Source organism: Daphnia carinata, chromosome 6 (assembly GCF_022539665.2).
Source record: "Daphnia carinata strain CSIRO-1 chromosome 6, CSIRO_AGI_Dcar_HiC_V3, whole genome shotgun sequence".
NCBI lineage: Eukaryota > Metazoa > Arthropoda > Branchiopoda > Diplostraca > Daphniidae > Daphnia > Daphnia carinata.
This window is the reverse complement of record NC_081336.1, coordinates 2,419,554-2,438,646: the sequence shown is the minus strand read 5'-3', so window position 1 is coordinate 2,438,646 and position 19,093 is coordinate 2,419,554. Positions and strand designations below refer to the sequence as shown.

The following is a 19,093-nucleotide window of genomic DNA, read 5'->3' as shown; positions in this document are numbered from 1 at the left end:
TTGCTATCTTTCCATGGTCTTGCACTTGAAAAGCGTCTAGTTCGATTTCTGTGTGAAAACCAAACGCGACGTAACATGAAAATCCAATTATCCACGTTAAAAGGACACTTTTTGTTCTGCAGAGGTGTTCCTTTCGGATAGATCTTAAATATTTCAGAAGAAAGTAGAAATGTCGGTACAAGCCCAGTGTAAAATTGGTATATTGTCCAAGTAAGGAGCCTTTGCAAATCCATTCATATTATCTATAGTAAGAAAACAAAACTAAGATAAGCATAAGATATTCGAATTATAAAAGTAATTTACCAAAGGTCTTGTTTGAATTCGACCCCAAGCGATTTAAAGCGATTGTTTCCATAATTGCATTAAAAGCTTGTTGTACTTCAATGACATCTGGCGGATTTTAATCGGCATAAGGAAAGGCTGCTGAAGGTTAAATCAATTCAAAATCGTCAAACAAAAATATATCCAAACAAAGTTAACTTAAAATCTGACGCATTCAATCACGCACCTCGGGCATGACAGTTATTGCCCTGGAAAAAATAGTGCTAGACAGTCTCCATCTCCGACGACAACTCCATTGGCGAACGTTATATCAGGAGAAAGGGATGTTTTCCAGAAAAATGCAGCCCTTTAAATATCACAACCAGTTGGGGCTACTGCAAAAGCTTTACAAAAGTCTGATTAGGGAAATTGGTAATTATCTGTCTCATTGAATGACAATATTGTGGATAAATCAAGCTTAGACAATAGAGAACCTACGTTTATACTGAGTTTTATAAACATCTCACTACCTTACGGTGCAGCCGTGAAGCTGCGAACTCCAACGTTTCTTCAGCTGTAAGTGCTTCTCAATTGCCGAATCCTCCCTCGCCACCACACTTAATCATATTTGCACAACTCCTTCACAGCATGTAACACCCCCCCCCCCCACTGCAACAGTTAAAAGACAAGATTTCCATCACAAACGGTTCAACAAAATAGATATCATTGTTATCTACTGATTGACTTCTTGAGTGGAGTTATTCAGCAGTCTTCCTGGAAATATCAGCAAGATCCTGATAATACCATATTCCAGATTCCCCGGGAATGGATATTTCTGCTACTGAAACAGTAAAATTTGCTACTTTACATTTATGCCAACGACATATTGAATTTTTTAAAAGTCAGGTACATATTTTTCTTCCAGTCGCCAACTTGGAGCTTCCGCAACAGGGATTGATGACAGACAGATGTCCTTAGTATCCCTGACGGGCCCACATCTTCCCTAGCCAACCGGACTCATGGAACTCTATTCCGGAAAGTGTTTTGTCTTGGTAAAGTTCCACACTGGCGCTGCTAACGAAATGTTTGCCTAAGGGATAGGGGATAGCAATTCAATAATCCATAAAAATCAAAACCGATGTCGTACGGAAAAACCTGGCCAAGTTTGTCATTGGCCTGTTGGAAAGCGGAACTGAACGTGACACACCTCCAGGCAATACGCGGATATGACCTGCTGTTACACCGAAACTCCAATCTGCTGCACCTGTTTAACCCTAAACAACACACGTTAAAACGAATCAACGTCACTAGCATATATAGAAACACTAGGAAATTAGGAATGCAATGTAACATATTGCTTTACCCATTACACCATTGATGTTTCCTATCTCAACACCAGCGTAGCATCTCAGCACCAGCTTGAAAGTCTTCTCGCAAAGGGCTGCAAAATGCCCTGTCAACATGATCCAGTACCAATGAAGTTTTCGATTAGTGAACATGAAATACATTTTAAGGAATTGGTAACTTACTAAATCTAAAGGAGATATGGTGTGCAGACACTCGCATAGATCTGAATACTCATCCAACCATCTCGAGATAAATCATGGCAACTTCCTCCTACAAGATGAGAATGAAAAGTGAAAATTAAAAGTGTGATGGTTTTTTCCACTTGTTTTCAAAACTCATATAGCAGGTCCATTCCCTCTCTTTCCCATTCCCCTATGATATGATGATATATTCCCATGACCCTATTTAGAGCTACTTTGGTGCAGATGAGTTCCATTCTGGGCTTAGATACCAACTGAAAACCAACAGTTTTGATCAATCAGACTTTAAATTCATTGATAGCTCCTATGAAAACAATTCTACATTTGAGGCAAGACAAACCAAGTGGATTTTCATCAAAGACAAATCATAAAATGATTCGGAAAAATGTTTATCAAGCGACATAAATTGAAAAATGTGCACAACAAATTGCTGGCAAATATGGACAAATGATTGGGAATGGCGTTATGGGAAATAGTGCTGGATAGAAAGTTTTTACGTCACAACAAAACTAGTGCAAACAAAAGCTATTACGTACCATGATTTCACCTCAGTTTTTCTAATAGGCCAATTCCGAAAGTCTAGAATAAAAAAAACAAACGAAACGACTGAATGGTCACATCCATCTTTCCATTACGTTCTCAACTGGTCACTGACCAAAACCTTGTGTGATCGGGCCATTTTTCTCGGCGTTGCCAAACATGATACTGGAAATAACAAATAAATTCATTTACCATTCCTCCGTCCTCCAGATCTACCATTCGAGCTTCATTGGTTGGCGGTCTTATGTCGGCAATTTTTTTTCTGAGTATCTGCGAAAGGGGTTTGAGATTTGGATAACCTTATTTTAAGCCAATATTTTAAGGTGACTATTTCCCCTGGCGAGGAAAACAGTGAGACATTCCAGTAGTCGAAATCAGATGCCCGTGACTGGTGTAACACATATCAATAAAACACTAATCAATTCTTGATGTCCCAAAGCAATGTCAACTTGTTAAGGAAGTTGGCGGTGTGTAGACGATGCTTCCGTTCAGGATAATTTAAAAAACTCTGCTTCTTTTTGGTAGCGTCAATTTCTTTCCAGACTGAATGTATTTTAGTTTAAAACTTAAACACTGATTAGGTCAACCACAATACGCACTGGAGTGCGCTCAGAAGAACAGATAGAAGACTTTCCAATGACAGAAAAATTGATTCATTCCTCTTGGAAAGAAATTGTTGGGTATGGACTTCATATCACACTGGATTCTTGATCAACAAGATAATCAGATGTCAGTACATCATGAGTAAAGCCGTCATTTCCATTTGCTAGTGACGGTAAAACCATAGGAATTGTTTTAGTACTCCAAGATTCCATAACTTTGGTTAGTCGCTGAAGGAACTGTTCAACATCGATGGCCGTCATTCCAATTGTTGCAGCAGCAGTCAAATATCCCGTTGGATAGTTACTGTGGTGAGCTCCCCAGCTACGAAATTCGTGGCCGTTGATAACCTTACTTTCAAGGTTGGAGACCACACGTGTACCAGAAACACAACGCAGAAATAGCTGAGAGCCCAGTTGAGTCAATAATTTGGGATCTTTTACCGACGGCAAGGAGATTCCTTAATCAAAGAATAATCCTCGCTACAAACTGTGCTTATTTAATTTCAAGTAAACTGTAAATTACCTATGGAAATGGAATTCCCGGGGGTATCGAGTACTCGCTGTCCGAAGCGAGAGGCAATTTTGGCCAGCCCTTCTCTGAGTAACTGAAACAGATGCTTCCGTTCTCTCGCTAAAGATTTGTACTCTTTAGATCCCAGTGAAAGAAGCGTGATAAACAAATCTACAATAGGACTAGAAGAAGCACGACCTGTAACGAAAATTAATAAGCTGACGTCATAATTAGTTGTGAAACCTAGAAATACCTGGATAGCACTGACTAATTTTACTGACAAAAGATTTGTCGAAGCCAGCAATAATGGTACCACCAACAGGAACCATAAAATTTTTATCCGTGCTTTGAACAAAGGCATCTACACGACCTTTTCTAGGAAACATAGCCGAAGAGCTTAACAGCGAAGGACTATTAATAAAAGGTGTTGTGCCATAAAATACTTGCTAGCTTGCTGAATGAGATGCATGCATTTGGTATTCTGTACTCCGTAAGCGTTATTTACAACATGCGCGATGTGATGACTTTTGCACAAAACAGCTATTGACTCGACGTCGTCACAGGCTCTTGGAGCGAAACAACTGGTGGTGGTCATCACACAAGCTATCAGCTCGGGATCCATTTGCTTCATAATAGCTTCAATTTTTCCTGTGTCCGTTACCAACTCGTCCCCCTTCAAAATGGGTTGGACGATGATTGGCTCAAAACCGGCTGTGGTGATTGACTTGAAGCAGGATTTTTGATCAATTCGAGACCATATCACGTATCTGGCTTTAGGTTGTTGTTGACGTATGCAAAGGAATATTAGGGTTAAACTCATGCCTGTGGCCAAAGGAGCAACAAAGCAAGCTTTCACATCAGGAACTCCAAGTGTACGTAAAGCATCTTTAGCCAAATCATTTGTTAGTTGATATAGAACACTAGAACCAGCTGCTTTGGGCTGCACTTCAGTCAAGTCTCCTGAACGACCAAGCCCATGTCCTAAATGGAAGTTGCGTTTGGCCACAAGCGAAGAGGCAATTCTTGCCTCTCGTTCACCAACTCCATGATTCTTCAAAAAATTATTGCTATCTAAAGATGCCAGTTCATCCAGTAGAATCTCAATATTTCGTTCAATCCATCCTTCTTCTGGCCATTTCCTCTGAATAACATGTAATTATTCTTTAGTGATTTTTAAAATCAATTTAGTAAAAATGATAATACCTTCTCAAGTAGCTGATTAAACAAGAAGTTTGTAGTATTGTGTGCATCTTTGGCTTGTTGAACATATGTAGATGGTAGATACTTTGCTAGCAACTTGAAACTCGTTCCATCCATCATACGTAAAAGGTTTGGCGGTTTACTTCTGTACGTAGTATCGTAATGGAACGAAAAATGACGACACAGACGTCGTACACCACGCTTGAAATTAGTTATTTATACAGGGAAAACACTGGAATAAGTTCGCCGCGCGAAAAAAACATGTTCGAAAGGTATTAGACTTGGTCAAAGAAAATTGATCGAAGCAATTTCCGACAATTGTGGAAAAGTAATCTGCTGAACAGATTCAACCATATCTTTAGAGAATTTCTGCAAAACACATCTAACGGCGTTGTCAGTTTTATGTATAAGAGGCAAACTTCCGTGTCCCGGGAGTCCCACTGTCCCAACCTCGAGGCTGTGAGCTAGGACTCGGAGCGGCAAACGTCGAGCTCGTGCTGAAGCGCTCTGCTGGCGCTGAACATAAGATAACGGAGGCGCTCACCATTAGACATCGCTGCTTATGTTGTCTGCTGAGAGTGAGAAATCGCGCGCGATGTTTTTATGAAGTTGAAAGACACAAAAAAATGAATTCGTACACGTTCAAAGATGTTTCAAGTAAAAAAACATTTGTAGCAAGTATAAAAAATATAGAATTTAACGCTTCATGTTTTGTTAGAGCTTTTGAAAGTAAAAGCTAAAGCCAAATCCAAGGGCGAATTGCGAGAACTTGCCAGTTGCTGCAATGTTCTGGGTGAACTCTATCAACAACAAGGAAAGTACGAAGATGCCATCGCCGAACATGAGGTACAAGTCCAAGGTTTGTCTCAATAAAAAGATCTAAAGTACACTTTTCCCTCCAGGAAGAGCGTAAAATATGCAAACAACTCAATGATTGCATTGGAATTGGCATTGCCCATCGTAAGATTGGGGAAGCCTTAAACGAACTTGGACAGTATGAAAATGCTTTGAAACACCAACAGAATTATCTAGGTAATTCATTTAAAAAATACTGCTACTATGTTTGTACTATTGAAATTTTTTTGTAGCTTTAGCAAATAGTGTTGACAATAAATTAGAAATTCAGCGGGCTCTTGCCACTATTGGTAGGACACATTTCTGCCATGCCGAAGCATTGACAACAAACAACAGAGTTCTTTACGACAAAGCATTAGATAGCTCTAAGTTGTCCTACCAGAAAAGCTTGGAGCTCTGTGAGAGGCAAGCTTCCATTTCAACATCATACTTTTCAATTTCTTTAATATTATATTGTTTTAAATGTGTTATAGGCTTAAAGAAGTGGTTTCAGAAAGAGATTATATGCAAATGAACTCAAGACTGCTACTTAATTTAGGCCTTGTTTGTGATCTTCAGCAACAAGATAGTGCTGCTGTTAACTATTTTAAAAAGGTATGATTGGGTAAATGTATGTTTTACCCAAAATTGTTGTATTTACTATCAAAGCTTTCATCCCCAAGGCAAGCTACATAGCTGACAAATACAATTTTAGAGAAGATCTGCATCGATGTCATTACTCACTGGCATTGTTCTACCAAAGAAGGAAAAATTTCAGCCAAGCGAAAAGAGAGGCAGAGATGGCCGAAAAAGTTGCTTTCCAGCTTAAAGATAAGGCACTAATTTGTGATGATCTTGCCTTAAAAGCGCAACTTTTCGTCATTATGGCTGATTTTGAATCTGCCCGAAGATACTTACTTAAAGCGTACAGACAAAAAAGTCCGGTCATCCAGGACCACGAACGAATCGAAAATGACTTACGATCAGGTATGTTGGCTTACATGTTTAAATCGTATACAAATTTTTTTTCTTATTATTATATATTTATTTATTTTATTTTTATTTTTTTCATGCTTTTTAATTTATTCATACCTATAAATATATATTTTTCCGGTGAGAGACAGCAATTAAGCTGTGTAAGTTGCAAGACATGTGCTGTATCCTTTCAGCAAATGAAGAGGAGAAATTGTTGAGACTGCATGAAAAAATGGGAGATCTTTGTTCTTCACTCAAAGCTTACCCCAGGGCTATTGACTTCTACCTGAAAATGTTGACTGTAAATCTTTGATTAATATTCTTTGTTTTTTAACTCAAATCTTTTTTAGGTGTCTATCCTTAAACAAAATATATTAAAAAACCCTTTACACTTTAACAGAAAGCTCAGGAGCTTAGGTGGTCGGCCAAAGACATCAATCCAATTTATGTGTCATTAAGTCAAACTTATATGGACGTAAAAGACTACAAAAATGCCATTAAATACTACAAGAAGGAATTGGAAAATTACGAAGAAAACCCCGCTGAGGTACTTTCAATAGGTCTTTTGATTGGAAATCCTACATTTGCAGACAGTTGAATTTTCAATGTTTTACTTCATAGTCTTGCCGCACGCTTCTTAATATAGCAAATGCCCTGGAAGAGGATGGCGCAACCTATTACGAGCTAGAACCTTTGTACCAACAAGCCTTAGACTTGGCAGTGAAGGCTGAGAACCCACGGTTAAAAGCCACTACATTGAATTCTTTGGCAGTCCTTCACGAAATGAATGGCTACATAGAAAAATCTCGTGAGGAACACATTCCTTAAGTTTTATCGCAATTTCGTACATGTTCGATTTTTTAGAGGAAGCTATGGCGTCTGTAAATCAAATTTGTTCGGACCACAACATCGATCTCGATGATGAATCAGAAGCTCCTGAGTCGCAAACTATTCGAAATAATCTTTTTGATTTCGAGGACGAGATTGATTTGGATGAAATCTATGGTAACTATCGGTTAGAAGATCGCCCTCACATTTCCGATCTTCTTATTTTCTAAATTAGACGATGAAAGCGACGAAGAATCAGAGTCGTTGGATAATAACAGAGGAAGAAGGAGACCTAAAAGGAACATAGAAAAACTCAACGTAAAAGGCGAAACAGCACTCCACCGTGCTTGTATTAAACAAGACATCGATTTGGTCCGCCTTCTGTTACAACAGGTTCGATCGCTCCATCTCAGTTGAGGAAAAATTTAAAACCTTGACTTATTTTTCGTTGGCTAGAAACATAAAGTCAATGTTCGTGATAACTGTGGATGGACTCCACTTCACGAAGCTTGTAACTATGGCGATGTTGAAATAGTGCAACTGTTGATTGACAATGGGGCAACAGTGAATGATCGTGGAGGAAAGCACTGTGAAGGTGTTACGCCATTACACGATGCCGCATCTTGCGGTCACATTGATGTCATGGATGCTCTACTTCGGAATGGAGCTAATCCATTGTCAAAAACTGATGCGGGAGAATCGGTATACGAATGCTTATTGAAATGGAGACTACGAACGGGAGGTGACTTGGATTCTGCAACGCTCAAGGAATGCCTCAATATGGAACGAAAACTTTCAGATTCTATGAGAAAAGGTTACTTTGCTGCTAGAATTAACTTTGCCAGATGACTCAAATCAATTTTCCATTCTAGCAAATCACGTTGTTCCGTCAATGAAAGAAATCGAACACAAACATTCAAGCACTTCAGCCCTCATTCCCGAAGAAGACATTACTGGAAATTCTTTCCAAGAAGTTGAATTAACCCGTGTGGGCCCAAGCGAGCCAGAAATGGGAGGCCCCGCAAAATTTAGGGAATCTAAAGATAAACGATTGGCATCTTCGGCAGCTCAGAAAGAGTACGCCGAAGCGATGAAAGTGATTGGAAGCTCGTCCTCTGCGCGGCGGTCAACAGCAGTGAGTGGTCCGACTAAACGGAGTCGGATACACCAGCCTGCACTGGTTTTGGAAGAAGAACTAGTAGACGAATGGATCGAAAACGATCTTCCATCTCCAACGCGGAAGTCGAGTAAAAAGTCGAATTTCACATTCCCAGTTCACAAACCGAATAATCAATCAGACAAAGAAAAAACGCCGACATCGACTTCCTCTCGGCTCAACAAGTAAAATACGTTTTTGAAGCAGTAAAAATTTAATCGCTATCTTATCCGCTATTATAGGCATTCATCAAGATTAAGTTTGAGTAACAGAAGGAAATCAGGCGCCCCATCTTTAGATTTTGAAGGTGTCACAGTCAGTGATGACGACATAGAGGTGGAGGTAATGCTGCCTTCAGCAAAACGGGCTAAACCCTCCCCAAGTTTTATTCATACTAGTGATGATAGCAACGACCGTGCTTCCCCAATACTGTCAGTATCAAAACGACCGAAAAAGCCCGTTCAACTTTCCATGTATGACTTCGCTGAGGTAACTGAATATTCTAAGTCACAATACTTCAATGCCCTAAATTCATCTCGTTGTGCAATTCGTAGGTCAATGCCCATACAGAGGACAATATTCAAGCCCCCAAGAAAGCTGTTAATAAGTCGTTCAGCTCGGTTCAACAGCAAAACCCTTCTACAAGCGTTCTGAAATTGTACGTGCGGATTCAAGACAAGGTATTGCTCATCCCAGTGGAACGGAGCAAATCTGTGCAGTGGCTATCAGACGAAGCAGCGAGGAGGTACTACAATATGACTGGTCTCAACCCCGTTTTATCGCTTCATACTATGGACGGCGCAGTATTGAATGGAGAAGATGAAGTCACATTGATACTTCAAGATGGAGACAAAATTGTTGGCCAAATGGTCAAATGGGATCTGCAACCCTTGCCAGAGCGATATTCCAATTTGTGTTGCCAACTTGAAGTTGGTGAGTTTCATATTTTCCATCGTGAAGCATTCTCTAAGTAAAATAACATTCTTTACTTATTTTCAGTACGACTTGGCGAAGTCGACTCGGTGTTGACTAATGCGCAAACCGGTGGCAAATTATCGTTAAATCTTCCTTTGGGTCCCTCCCTCCTTCCCGTCGTCAAAGCACTGCGATATCAGGAAAGCTTATGGGATTTGGATCTTTCTTCCTCAAAACTGGACGACCATGTCTTACAGGTACAAGCCACTCTAAACGTTATGCATATGGAAATTTTGAAAAGTACTTGCCTCATTCTGTAGAGTCTTTGTGAAGCCTTGTCCACGCTGCCACACTTGGTGAATCTCAGCTTAAAGGGCAATTTGATAACGGCAGCCGGCCTTACTCGCCTAGCAGAGAGCTTACAAGAGGAAAACGTCACAGGAATGAAGGTATATATGTTTTTCTTACCTCTCCAATAAAATGGTTACTCGCATACTACATGTCCTCTGGTGGTGAATTCGTTTCAGAAGCTGCAAAGGATTAACTTGAGCTACAACCCAATTGGAGATGGAGCGTCGTATCCACTAACCACCTGTTTTCAACACATGTCTGCGTTACGCAGTTTGCAAATGGAATCGTGCGATCTGACGGATCGTTTTCTAAGCGACCGCATTTCTCCTGTGTTAAAACGCAAAAAGCTTGAAGACCTAAGCATTGGATTCAATGAGTTCTCGTCCTCTGCCATTTCATCGTGGATGCAAGTGCTGGATTTTAGCTGCTTGAAATCCCTTTCATTACAAGCTCTCTCTTGTGATCGGCTGGTAAACATTTTGTGCAGCAGTATCCAGGCCGTCGAAAGTTGCACACTAATTGAGATGGATTTGTCACACTGTAATTTGACGGACTCATGCATTGAACGACTAGGGCATGTCTTTAGTCATACGCCTCAACTGAAAAAACTTACGCTTAAAAACAATAACAGATTAGGGATTGATGCAGTGGCTGACCTACTTGATTGCTGTCGGATGAAGTGGGTCCATATTGAAGAAGTAGATCTCCTTGGCTGCGCACTAACTCGTTCAGATTCAAAAGATAATGGAAGATGTGTTGAATCTCTCCGCTCCTTCCTTGCATGGTCCAAAAGTTTGCATCGACTCAGTTTGTCTTTCAGTAGACACAAAAGTGACCCGACATGGATCCCGTTTCTCACAGAAGTTTGGATATCGGGCCATGATAGCGAGGTGCTCGTAAAACAACCCACAGAACATCAACTAATATTGACTACGCCCAGCTGTTCATAGCAATGTAAATACCCTTTTGGCAACAATCGAAAATCGTGCGATTAAAGTTTTCGTGTTTTAAGTGAAATAAATTTGTTACAGCACAATTTGCATAGCTAACGATATTTACCGAAGTTCCCAGGCCAACGTAAAGTAGTTGGGCATGGCGAACTTGGTGGTGAAATTACATTGATAGAACAATAAAGAGTGGCTGATAAAACTTGAAACATGTACGCTTAGATAGAACGTCGACAATCCAATCAATTTTACAATCCCACCGATTTCCATTTCTTGCCTATTCAAAAAGTTTTGTGGCTTTTCACACGTTGAGCAAAATATCGGTAAACATGAAATCATTAAGTAATGCAGCCATCTAAATCAAAATATCTCGTTTTATAACCTTTCGAACGGGAAATTAAATGGAAATCGGTTAAACATAAAGGGATCTTTCCATCACCCCTTGTTTACAATTTACACACTGCACTTTTACGTCTTAAGGTTAGCAGACTAACTCACTGTCCCAGTTAAAACATACTTGTATGTCTTCAAATTTCTCACGAAGAAGCATATTTTCTCAAAGCCCAAACAGCTTTTTTCCAAGCGTCATGAAGTACGACATCATTGAAAGTGTTATTGCCCATTTCTTCTTGAATTGCATTCACCCAAATGCTCCCAAATTTCTGAGTTTCGCAATGAATACACGAACTGAATAAAAACTGCACGAAACGTATTATCTGTTATCTGAATCTTACCTTGACATCAACGTTGTCGTGCGTTTTCTTAAACATGTTGAAAGCCGGGCATCGCTCAAAATGATCATATTTGAAATGCGGGATTATGTACGTGAGACTGGTGACGCAGCTATACGCAGCACTAAGGAAGTCACGGTTAGTTGGGAGTTCCGCAAGGTTCGTATCGGCAAACGCTGGGAACATCTTCCGTGCAGCAGGCCTGACTTGGAAATACCTTGCAAAAAATAATTTAACAAAAATGATGGGCTCTATTTTGTGTGTGACAATATACTACCTTAGAAAGACTTTGGGAGCAAAATCGCTCAGGCGCCTCTTGACGAAGTTCCAGCTAGATGTGATGACAGTAACATCACTATCATCCAAGAAGCTACGAAGGCCGGGCCGTTGAAGCATTTTGTTTTCACCTCTATTGTACCTGTGGCTCACGATTGTAGAGGACGCAACTGGATAAGACCTTGCTGTATCGAAGTCGTGAACATTAGTTACAACGCGCGCTGCCAAGAACGGGCTGTCTATGCGATGCGATCCAGAATTGGTTATTCTTCCACTTGCAACTGCCAAGATCCCAATGCCATTCTAAAGTAAGAAAAATTTTAAGCAAGGGAAGTCTGGGAATAACGTTCACAACAATCAATTGGTATTCTTATTAAATACTTTACCAAATGCTGTCCGCTATAAAGGCTCCAGCCAGCTATAAGAACGAGGAGATTCCTGGAGAAAAATACTGGCCGACTCATCGTGAATTCTTGCGTTTTTACGAGTCAGTTTGGATTGAAATCCAATAAAGCATTTAATGTTTCCTTGCACGGAAAGAAAGCTGCTCCCGGTATACTCGTACGCTGTAATGAAGTCTGGTAAATAGAACTCCTGCTCTTTTATTGTGGACAGGGAAACGTTCTTCTTCCAGATAAAATTTCATTAAAAGTCGGCCCTGCGAAGAAGAAAAGGGCAAAAGTTGTATCTACAATAACACCGCCTCTAAAAATGTGTAAACTATTCTGCTATTTGCAAGTTTACATCAGCAGAACTGTTAACTAGAAAGCAAACCGTGGCATTTGATACATACGATGCGAGGATATGGTGCCTGTTCTGGGTCAATACATTTTGGGGCTTCTTCTGGGCCAATATTAAGATTTTCTCTAGTAGGTGCTCAAGGAATCTTTCTACCTAAATTGTCAATATTTAGCGAGAATAACAGTTTCAAATGCAAATACATATGTCGGTGAAGATCAGGTTTTCCGGCTTAGTGGTACCTAACTGTCTCGTAAATTGCAAAAAGTATTAGCGTTGAAACACAAAATTGTCAACTAGTCATGTTAAGATCAGCAAAGGCTAGATTACATTACTATATACGCGTTTCTAGGAATTTGTACCCAATGCAGACGTACTTTTGATAATTTAATCTCAGCGCCATGATAAAATAATGCAACACTATATCCCTTTTCAAAAGTGCGACGCAAAACATTGCGCTGAGACAACGTTGGCCGTTATAGCTGGTTTGCTGCACGCGATTTTGAAATAAAAAAAAGCAGTGCAATTAAAAAAAACAACCATGAGATTAGCCGTTTTCAAAAAGGGGTATGGTGTGCATGACTCGCGTACAAGGTCTCACTACGAGTGAAGCGACCGAGACGCCTATCATCAATTCTGCTTTGCAGCTTAACATTTTCAAATCAAAAGTTAAACACAAAATCTTAACCGCCTCAATTTTGCATTAACAGGGTACATAGTTAGTTTAGCACAATTGTTATTCTACTGATCTTAGCCTCAATTTACGTTCGTAAATCGTGTCGAACACGTGAATTGGCAAACTTACAAAAATTGTATTAAGTCACACAGTAAAAATCGGTCAAAAGTGCAATAGATGCACTGAGATTCGTATAATGTTACACAATCTAACGAAAAAATGACAATATCTTGTCATTCTGGACGAATGAAGTGGACGGCTTTTGTTACCGAAAAGGCGGAATGTCTTTAACAACTTTAAAAAGTTAAAATTTTATACTTTATGCTCCATAGAAAAAGTTGCCTGCGATGTCGTGTCCCTTTGTTTTTTCGCTTGGACCTTGGCTTCGATGAAAAACAAAGTGGCAGAGAGGTAAAGGCCAAATGTACCGACGACGGCCAAACCAAATGACCACGATAAGAAGTTATGCTCAAAATCTGGCATCCAATCTCTTGAATCACCTAGGGCTCCAAAGGTGATAACAGCAATTGTCCCACAAAATGCTAAACAAAATGTGATGTCAGTGATGGTTTTGACACAGTGCATGTAGCTTTTTACCTGCAATAGTAAGATCCCAACCAAGGGCACGCAACAGTTGCACCTGATGTTCATATGTGAAACACAATACATACATCAGAGTGCCTGCTATGCCCACCAGCATGAGCATAAAGCACAGTGTGAAAAACAACTGGACAGCAATGAAGAATGCTACGGAACAAAAATGTGATGATTAGATTGGTAACATGTTTCCTTGCTTAAAGTGTGTCATCTGAGTTCAACAAGTAGCATCTTACGGGGCATGAGAAAATCCCTCATCTCAGCATATCCAGCTGTAAATGGATTAAAGACCCATCGACATCCGGTAAAATATCGCAAATGCAGAGCATCGTGTGGGTCAGGAAGTGAACGAAAACAATGGACCCACAAACCCAATTTATCAAATTTATCCCCATAGTACTTTGACCAGTTTTCCAGCCAGTGTGTTGTTGAAAAGGCAACTGATATGCACACAACAGCCACAAAAAACAAAGGCAATGCTATTTTGGCAGCGGTACTTCGTGTTTTGGGCATTTTTGAGCGATATTGTCGTTGAAAAAAACAAAAAGGTAAGCAATCCCACGCTTGGGACTCACAATGCCTTGTGATGCACTTTCGCCATTAGACCAACGCCCAGGATACAACAATGATAGGAGCCCTCTAGTGGGTGCTTGTGGAATACCGGAAACTAACTTTACACTATTTACTTCACAGACACTTACATTTACTACAATGCTATCTAAACTTTTCATTGTAACCCTATCTCTTTAAAATACAAAACACTAAGCCTTTAATTACAACTCACTCTATCTATAGAAATTGAATATGGTTGACTTACGAGGTCTCAGAAGCCAGTCTATGATGTGGTATTCTTCATCCAACACATGTCGACAACCATTGAAAATTCTGTCATACAAATGTTTTACATCTTTGAATTCCCTTAAACAGAAATTCCAAAGACCTGCAAAATAAAAATCAAACTAAAAGTTAAGAAAGGTACAACCAAAGTTATTTAAAATCGTAGAAAATGAAAAGGCGTGGTCTGTCAAAATCGGCTCAGTTCACTTACCTAACTGTATAAATTTAGGATTTTCCAATGTCCCGTCCGTTTCTAACCACGAATTTGTAGAAAACGCAATAATAATAACCAAACAAGTAGCAAAAAAACTTAACACTGCAGCCTTAGCTGTTTTTGAGGCACCATCGTCATGGGACGCCATGTTGAAAACTCTAACTTCAAAAAGCAGAATAAACAGCCTTTGGAAACTGTTGCCATGACAACCAGTCAACGTACCCGAATTGTGGCGCGCAATTCAAAGAAAGCCCAAACGGCTTCTAGCATTGCTTTTTTACCCTTGTTGACTTCTTTTAGATGAAAGGAAAACATTTCCAGGCTACTCTAAACTCTTTTTTCCGTTCCCTTCTTCTTTACCTTTTGTTTTCACGATGTTATATCTGTAAATTTTAACCTTTACCTACGCGCACACAGTTATATAAATAGTAGTATAAACTCACACACAATTATATAAATATATTTTTAAAAAATTTAGTAACCAACAGGAAAAGAAACAAGACACGTACCGTGCGCTCTGGAAGACACTACGGATTTGCCTTCTAGTACCGTGAATCCCAATTCACCTTTTCAGTGTAATTAACAATCGAAACGTAGAACAACTGTCAAGATTCTTTTAGTGGATGTTATCCAAGTCGCGTCCCAATCTTTCGATTTCATTCAGAACGAAATCCATATCTTCGTGGGTAGGAGGCGGCTGACAATGAAGAGCTAAACGAAAAAAGTTTACCATGTTCTTGTGGACTAAGGGTTGGTAGCTGACCATGAGAGATCCTTTCTCCACCATTCGTTTCTTTATTGCAGGTGCAACCTGATTCCTCGCAAAACGTGTGCCAATTAAAGCACTGTATGGAAAACTATACAAGTAAGACGTTGACTCACCTTGGAAAGTGTTTCCCACCATTCTGGCGTCTCTGGCGAATTTCTCCACCTGGGCGGAATGTACCAAAAACAAACATTCGTGAAGCTAGGATTCGCAATGACCAGCCGAAATCCCGGTCGTTGGGAGAGCTGACGTGTGAAGTATCTACAAATAAAACATGATGAAAAAATAGGTGCATCATAACATCATTAGATAAAACTCACTTGGAACATTCTAAGGCGTTATCTACCATTTTCTCCAGACCTCTGTTCCCGCGAGCCTTCCACATTAACCACAATTTGAAAGCATCAACCTTTCGGCCACACTGGATGCTTTTATCACCCGTATCGTAACGCATATCATAATACTTGTCTGTTTGGAAAAGATACGTGGCAGAAGCACTGTTGCATCGATGAAAAACATTCTGTGAGGGTAAGAACCAGTTCATAAATTAGCAAGGGTTAACTGGTAAATTTGAAACTTGTTTCGTTGTACCGTATGTTTCGTCAAGAAAGCTGAGCATTGCAACGGAGCTCCTAACATTTTGTGGAGATTCCAAGCCACAGAGTCAACCCTAAAAATTTTAATTTAGAGGTAAAACATTTAAAAATGAAAAGCTTAACGATACATTACATTTCTATGCCATGCATCAAGGAACGATGTTTTTGAGAGACAAGAGCACCTCCTCCCCAAGCGGCCTGCAAGTAGATGGTTAAACCTATCGATTTGTAGTTTCGACAAAGCTTTTACTTACATCGACGTGAAGCCAGAGATCATACTTTTTACATATAAAAGCTAAGGGCTCTAAAGGATCAAAAGCTCCTAAAACGGTGGTTCCGGATGTCGCATTGACAAAGTATGGCACTTTTTTCTGTTCCAGAGCCTTTACAATCTTATTTTCCAATTCAGCAGGAATCATTCTGCCAGAACTATCAGATGCTACCATGACGAGATTATCAGTTCCTAAACCAATCCAATGGGCAGCTTTAAGGATGGAATAATGACCCTTGAATTTAAGAGTTCTGTTAAGAAGGTTGGAAGACAAGCAGTTGATTTGAAATGCCTCACAAACCTCTTGGGATGTAAAGGCCACAAGTTCTCCTATGTTGCCCATTCCTTTGGTCTTCACTTCAGGGAACTTGTTGAAACGGGCAAGAACCATTCCGTACATGTTGGCCAAACTCCCTCCTGACAATGTATATTATATTTAAAATGTAAGCAGGACACACAAGTGATAGAAAAATTGGAAAATGGAGGCACCTGGAGTAAATATTCCATCCCCATCTTCCCAACCAATGAAACTTCTAAGATGAGCCAGGACTTCATGTTCAACCATCATAAAAAACGGTGCTACTTCATATGTGTACCTGTAATTGTGGTTTTTCAAAGGGCAGATTCAAAATTATTGTTCCATTTGTTCGAGATTTAGATGTAGCTGAGACTAAAAAAAAAAACAGAAGTTACACTTACAAATTGGTATTAAGAGCTTCAGAAAGCCATGCTCCTGCAAGACCAACAGGGTCTGCTCCATGATACAATTGATTCAGAAATTTAGGATGATTGGTACGTACACTGTACTCGACAGCTTGTTTACACAATTCAAATATTTCATGGTGACTAAGAGGAGAGTCACCTAGCGAGAGATCTACCAATTTCTGTTGAAAAAAAAAAACAAAGCAAAGATTGCCTAAACATTCATATTAGATTGTATATTTATTGTACCAAATTACCTTAAGTTTTTCTGGATGAACAAAATTGGTGACCCGATCTTCTTTTAAAGCCTTGCCAGACAATAGTCCTTGGTCGATAACCAATTCGGTAATTTCTTTTAATAGCAATTCCACAATCACTTCGTCGCCAATCTCTGGTTTTTCGTCAGAAGTATGTTCCATTTTTATCTCTATCGAGGTCACTGCTGTCTTAAACGTTTTTGTTTCGTCGATTAATGATAAATTAAAAAACACGGTTACGTCTTAGAATCGTAAACATTTTTATGCAACTGCCTCTGCTCAATTCTTCGTAACTCGTAAAGTCGTAACACACCGGCAGACATGCCGGCTAATGGCAAGATTAATGTGGCTGCACCATGCTTAATCATCAACACACTACAGTAGAACCTACTGCTAAAAGGGATAATACTGTAGGCAATTTCTCTTGCATGTGCCGTGTTTGTAGTTGGTAATAGATGCCAACAGACCAGAATACACATTTGTTCTCTAGATAGCCAAGGTAAATATTCAACAGCAATGCACTCACCTTGCCTGTCGTCTTTCCTCGAAATCTGCTGATGTTAGCGTGAGACAAGGGTGCAGACTCTCGTCGAGTGCCAAGATCGTGTTTCGAATGACGAAAGAGAGCCGTCGAGAGTGTGGGTAGCATCAAAAGCTTTATTTCTTTTTTTTTCTTTCTTCTTCTTTTTTTTAGAGGACAGTGCTTGAGTCATGGGGAAGTTGATGGTCTTATCACAAGGTCGTTCCTCTTTACAGGGATGTAGTTCTTCTACTTGTTTACTCAGACTAATCGCGAACCGTTTAGTGCATGCACTGTACAGCCTCGTGGAAACAATGGCGGCTTTGGCAACGGCATAGGGCACATCCATAAAGCAAAAGATATGGCTGTGCTGAATTCCCCTGGAGCATGATGACAAATTGTGGACAAAAACGTTCAAGTTATCGAAGAATAACAATCTCTTCTACCAAAAGTAAATCACTTTTTCTTTTATCAATCTCTTGCATTTGTTTTCTTTTTGTTCTGCAATGCTTTGCAACCTGGTATGGAGAATTGGCTCTATGTGTCTAGCACAACAGCTGAGGGGGCGTTCACCAGTCGTTTATTGTTGGCACTGGAAATCATCCGAGACGAGCGCCTCAATCAGTGGAAATTAATGAAAGAAAAGAAAAGGCTGCTGTTATATACGTTGGTAATAATCAACGAGTTGGGAGGGGGTGAGAATGTGGCAATCAACGGCGTGCTCGGCTGAAGTTTTCTCTCATTCTCCAGATGGCTTCCCCGTCCTTGATGCGTTTTTCTTTTTCTTCTCCTTCTGTTCAAATAGTAGTTCCCGGCTAATTGGTTGAGCAGTAGGTTAACTCATCCGTAACGAAATAATTTTTTTTCTCTCTCTCTGAAAAGCATAGTCGATAGAGGAAAGAATCAATTCCTCTTTGATACACAAGGAATCGAATAGGCCTTTTTTTTTGTAAAGCTACGAAAAGAATTGAAATGTATTTTTATATTGGCAGAAAATCCATTTTCATTTCGTTTAGATTCTTCCTGCGTGAAAACGTTAAGAAATCGTGTACCATAATCCCGTATTAATTCCCCCCCCCCCCAGTTTCATTCTCCACCTTCTAGGACATTACGGATGAAGGCATAAATCTCTTACGGGTCAATACGTATTTAATCACGATCTGAGGATTTATGGAAGCAGTCACCATGGAGACGAGACGGAGACATGATAGACCTGATATTCTGCTCCGTTTTCGAAGGGGTTGA

General features: G+C 39.9%; 5 protein-coding genes and 1 long non-coding RNA gene across 9 annotated transcripts; 2 read left to right on the top strand and 4 right to left on the bottom strand.

Annotated features, from left to right (window-relative positions):
• Positions 1–2,879: 2,879 nt before the first annotated feature.
• On the bottom strand, positions 2,880–5,009 carry LOC130689819 (O-phosphoseryl-tRNA(Sec) selenium transferase-like). The gene is made up of 5 exons (XM_057512754.2): positions 4,665–5,009; positions 3,905–4,602; positions 3,715–3,836; positions 3,474–3,659; positions 2,880–3,408 (listed from the first exon to the last, which is right to left on the bottom strand). Exons 1-5 carry the CDS (start codon positions 4,779–4,781, stop codon positions 3,038–3,040), a joined length of 1,494 nt encoding a protein of 497 aa, XP_057368737.1. The 5' UTR covers positions 4,782–5,009; the 3' UTR covers positions 2,880–3,037.
• Positions 5,010–5,192: 183 nt separating this feature from the next.
• On the top strand, positions 5,193–10,756 carry LOC130689941 (tonsoku-like protein). Its single transcript, XM_057512876.1, has 18 exons — positions 5,193–5,318; positions 5,380–5,507; positions 5,564–5,693; positions 5,750–5,921; positions 5,990–6,110; positions 6,179–6,482; positions 6,620–6,771; positions 6,871–7,017; positions 7,092–7,278; positions 7,335–7,475; positions 7,534–7,691; positions 7,755–8,112; positions 8,171–8,639; positions 8,697–8,943; positions 9,009–9,387; positions 9,454–9,626; positions 9,690–9,818; positions 9,897–10,756. The coding sequence occupies exons 1-18, from the start codon at positions 5,288–5,290 to the stop codon at positions 10,668–10,670; spliced, it is 4,200 nt and encodes a 1,399-aa protein (XP_057368859.1). The 5' UTR covers positions 5,193–5,287; the 3' UTR covers positions 10,671–10,756.
• On the bottom strand, positions 6,776–12,446 carry LOC130689975 (globin D, coelomic-like). Of its 2 annotated transcripts, XM_059495747.1 has the most exons (6): positions 12,061–12,446; positions 11,817–11,977; positions 11,676–11,753; positions 11,402–11,615; positions 10,334–11,329; positions 6,776–10,235 (listed from the first exon to the last, which is right to left on the bottom strand). In XM_059495747.1, the coding sequence occupies exons 1-5, from the start codon at positions 12,136–12,138 to the stop codon at positions 11,204–11,206; spliced, it is 657 nt and encodes a 218-aa protein (XP_059351730.1). In that variant the 5' UTR covers positions 12,139–12,446; the 3' UTR covers positions 6,776–10,235; positions 10,334–11,203. The 2 variants fall into 2 exon arrangements, with proteins under 2 accessions (XP_059351730.1, XP_057368914.1); XM_057512931.2 differs by having other exon boundaries at positions 6,776–11,329; positions 11,676–11,977.
• Positions 12,447–13,204: 758 nt separating this feature from the next.
• LOC130689979 (uncharacterized) lies at positions 13,205–14,918 on the bottom strand. 2 transcript variants are annotated; one of them, XM_057512938.2, is made up of 4 exons: positions 14,734–14,918; positions 14,503–14,625; positions 13,686–13,835; positions 13,205–13,630 (listed from the first exon to the last, which is right to left on the bottom strand). In XM_057512938.2, the coding sequence occupies exons 1-4, from the start codon at positions 14,882–14,884 to the stop codon at positions 13,401–13,403; spliced, it is 654 nt and encodes a 217-aa protein (XP_057368921.1). In that variant the 5' UTR covers positions 14,885–14,918; the 3' UTR covers positions 13,205–13,400. The 2 variants fall into 2 exon arrangements, with proteins under 2 accessions (XP_057368921.1, XP_057368920.1); XM_057512937.2 differs by lacking the exons at positions 14,503–14,625; positions 14,734–14,918 and adding an exon at positions 13,922–14,218.
• Positions 14,919–15,297: 379 nt separating this feature from the next.
• Positions 15,298–18,000, bottom strand: LOC130689949 (cysteine sulfinic acid decarboxylase-like). Of its 2 annotated transcripts, none has more exons than XM_057512893.2 (11): positions 17,855–17,994; positions 17,329–17,513; positions 17,069–17,253; positions 16,859–16,965; positions 16,671–16,786; positions 16,353–16,604; positions 16,232–16,296; positions 16,094–16,172; positions 15,823–16,022; positions 15,619–15,763; positions 15,298–15,547 (listed from the first exon to the last, which is right to left on the bottom strand). In XM_057512893.2, the coding sequence occupies exons 2-11, from the start codon at positions 17,488–17,490 to the stop codon at positions 15,353–15,355; spliced, it is 1,506 nt and encodes a 501-aa protein (XP_057368876.1). In that variant the 5' UTR covers positions 17,491–17,513; positions 17,855–17,994; the 3' UTR covers positions 15,298–15,352. The 2 variants fall into 2 exon arrangements, 1 of the variants encoding a protein (XP_057368876.1); XR_009421298.1 differs by having other exon boundaries at positions 15,409–15,547; positions 15,849–16,022; positions 17,855–18,000.
• Positions 17,704–18,200, top strand: LOC130689998 (uncharacterized). Its single transcript, XR_009000869.1, has 2 exons — positions 17,704–17,827; positions 18,023–18,200. It is a non-coding gene; the product is annotated as an uncharacterized LOC130689998 (long non-coding RNA).
• The last annotated feature ends 893 nt before the right edge of the window (positions 18,201–19,093 follow it).

What these genes read in the sequence shown, in the direction of transcription:
- LOC130689979 (XM_057512937.2), bottom strand. Translation starts at nt 14,198, where the DNA reads ATGCCCAAAACACGAAGTACCGCTGCCAAAATAGCATTGCCTTTGTTT. An exon ending in GAGGGATTTTCTCATGCCCC is followed by an intron (nt 13,836 to 13,921) that starts GTAAGATGCTAC and finishes TTTGTTCCGTAG; the next exon opens with CATTCTTCATTGCTGTCCAG. An exon ending in TTGGGATCTTACTATTGCAG is followed by an intron (nt 13,631 to 13,685) that starts GTAAAAAGCTAC and finishes CATTTTGTTTAG; the next exon opens with CATTTTGTGGGACAATTGCT.
- LOC130689941 (XM_057512876.1), top strand. Translation starts at nt 5,288, where the DNA reads ATGAATTCGTACACGTTCAAAGATGTTTCAA. An exon ending in TCCGCCTTCTGTTACAACAG is followed by an intron (nt 7,692 to 7,754) that starts GTTCGATCGCTC and finishes TTCGTTGGCTAG; the next exon opens with AAACATAAAGTCAATGTTCG. An exon ending in AAAACGTCACAGGAATGAAG is followed by an intron (nt 9,819 to 9,896) that starts GTATATATGTTT and finishes AATTCGTTTCAG; the next exon opens with AAGCTGCAAAGGATTAACTT.
- LOC130689949 (XM_057512893.2), bottom strand. Translation starts at nt 17,490, where the DNA reads ATGGAACATACTTCTGACGAAAAACCAGAGATTGGCGACGAAGTGATT. An exon ending in TTGATGCATGGCATAGAAAT is followed by an intron (nt 16,173 to 16,231) that starts GTAATGTATCGT and finishes TAAAATTTTTAG; the next exon opens with GGTTGACTCTGTGGCTTGGA. An exon ending in GGTGGGAAACACTTTCCAAG is followed by an intron (nt 15,548 to 15,618) that starts GTGAGTCAACGT and finishes GCGAGGAATCAG; the next exon opens with GTTGCACCTGCAATAAAGAA.
- LOC130689975 (XM_057512931.2), bottom strand. Translation starts at nt 12,138, where the DNA reads ATGAGTCGGCCAGTATTTTTCTCCAGGAATCTCCTCGTTCTTATAGCT. An exon ending in TTTATAGCGGACAGCATTTG is followed by an intron (nt 11,978 to 12,060) that starts GTAAAGTATTTA and finishes TTCTTACTTTAG; the next exon opens with AATGGCATTGGGATCTTGGC. An exon ending in GCTCCCAAAGTCTTTCTAAG is followed by an intron (nt 11,616 to 11,675) that starts GTAGTATATTGT and finishes ATTTTTTGCAAG; the next exon opens with GTATTTCCAAGTCAGGCCTG.
- LOC130689819 (XM_057512754.2), bottom strand. Translation starts at nt 4,781, where the DNA reads ATGATGGATGGAACGAGTTTCAAGTTGCTAGCAAAGTATCTACCATCT. An exon ending in CTCATTCAGCAAGCTAGCAA is followed by an intron (nt 3,837 to 3,904) that starts GTATTTTATGGC and finishes TATGTTTCCTAG; the next exon opens with AAAAGGTCGTGTAGATGCCT. An exon ending in CGGGAATTCCATTTCCATAG is followed by an intron (nt 3,409 to 3,473) that starts GTAATTTACAGT and finishes TCTTTGATTAAG; the next exon opens with GAATCTCCTTGCCGTCGGTA.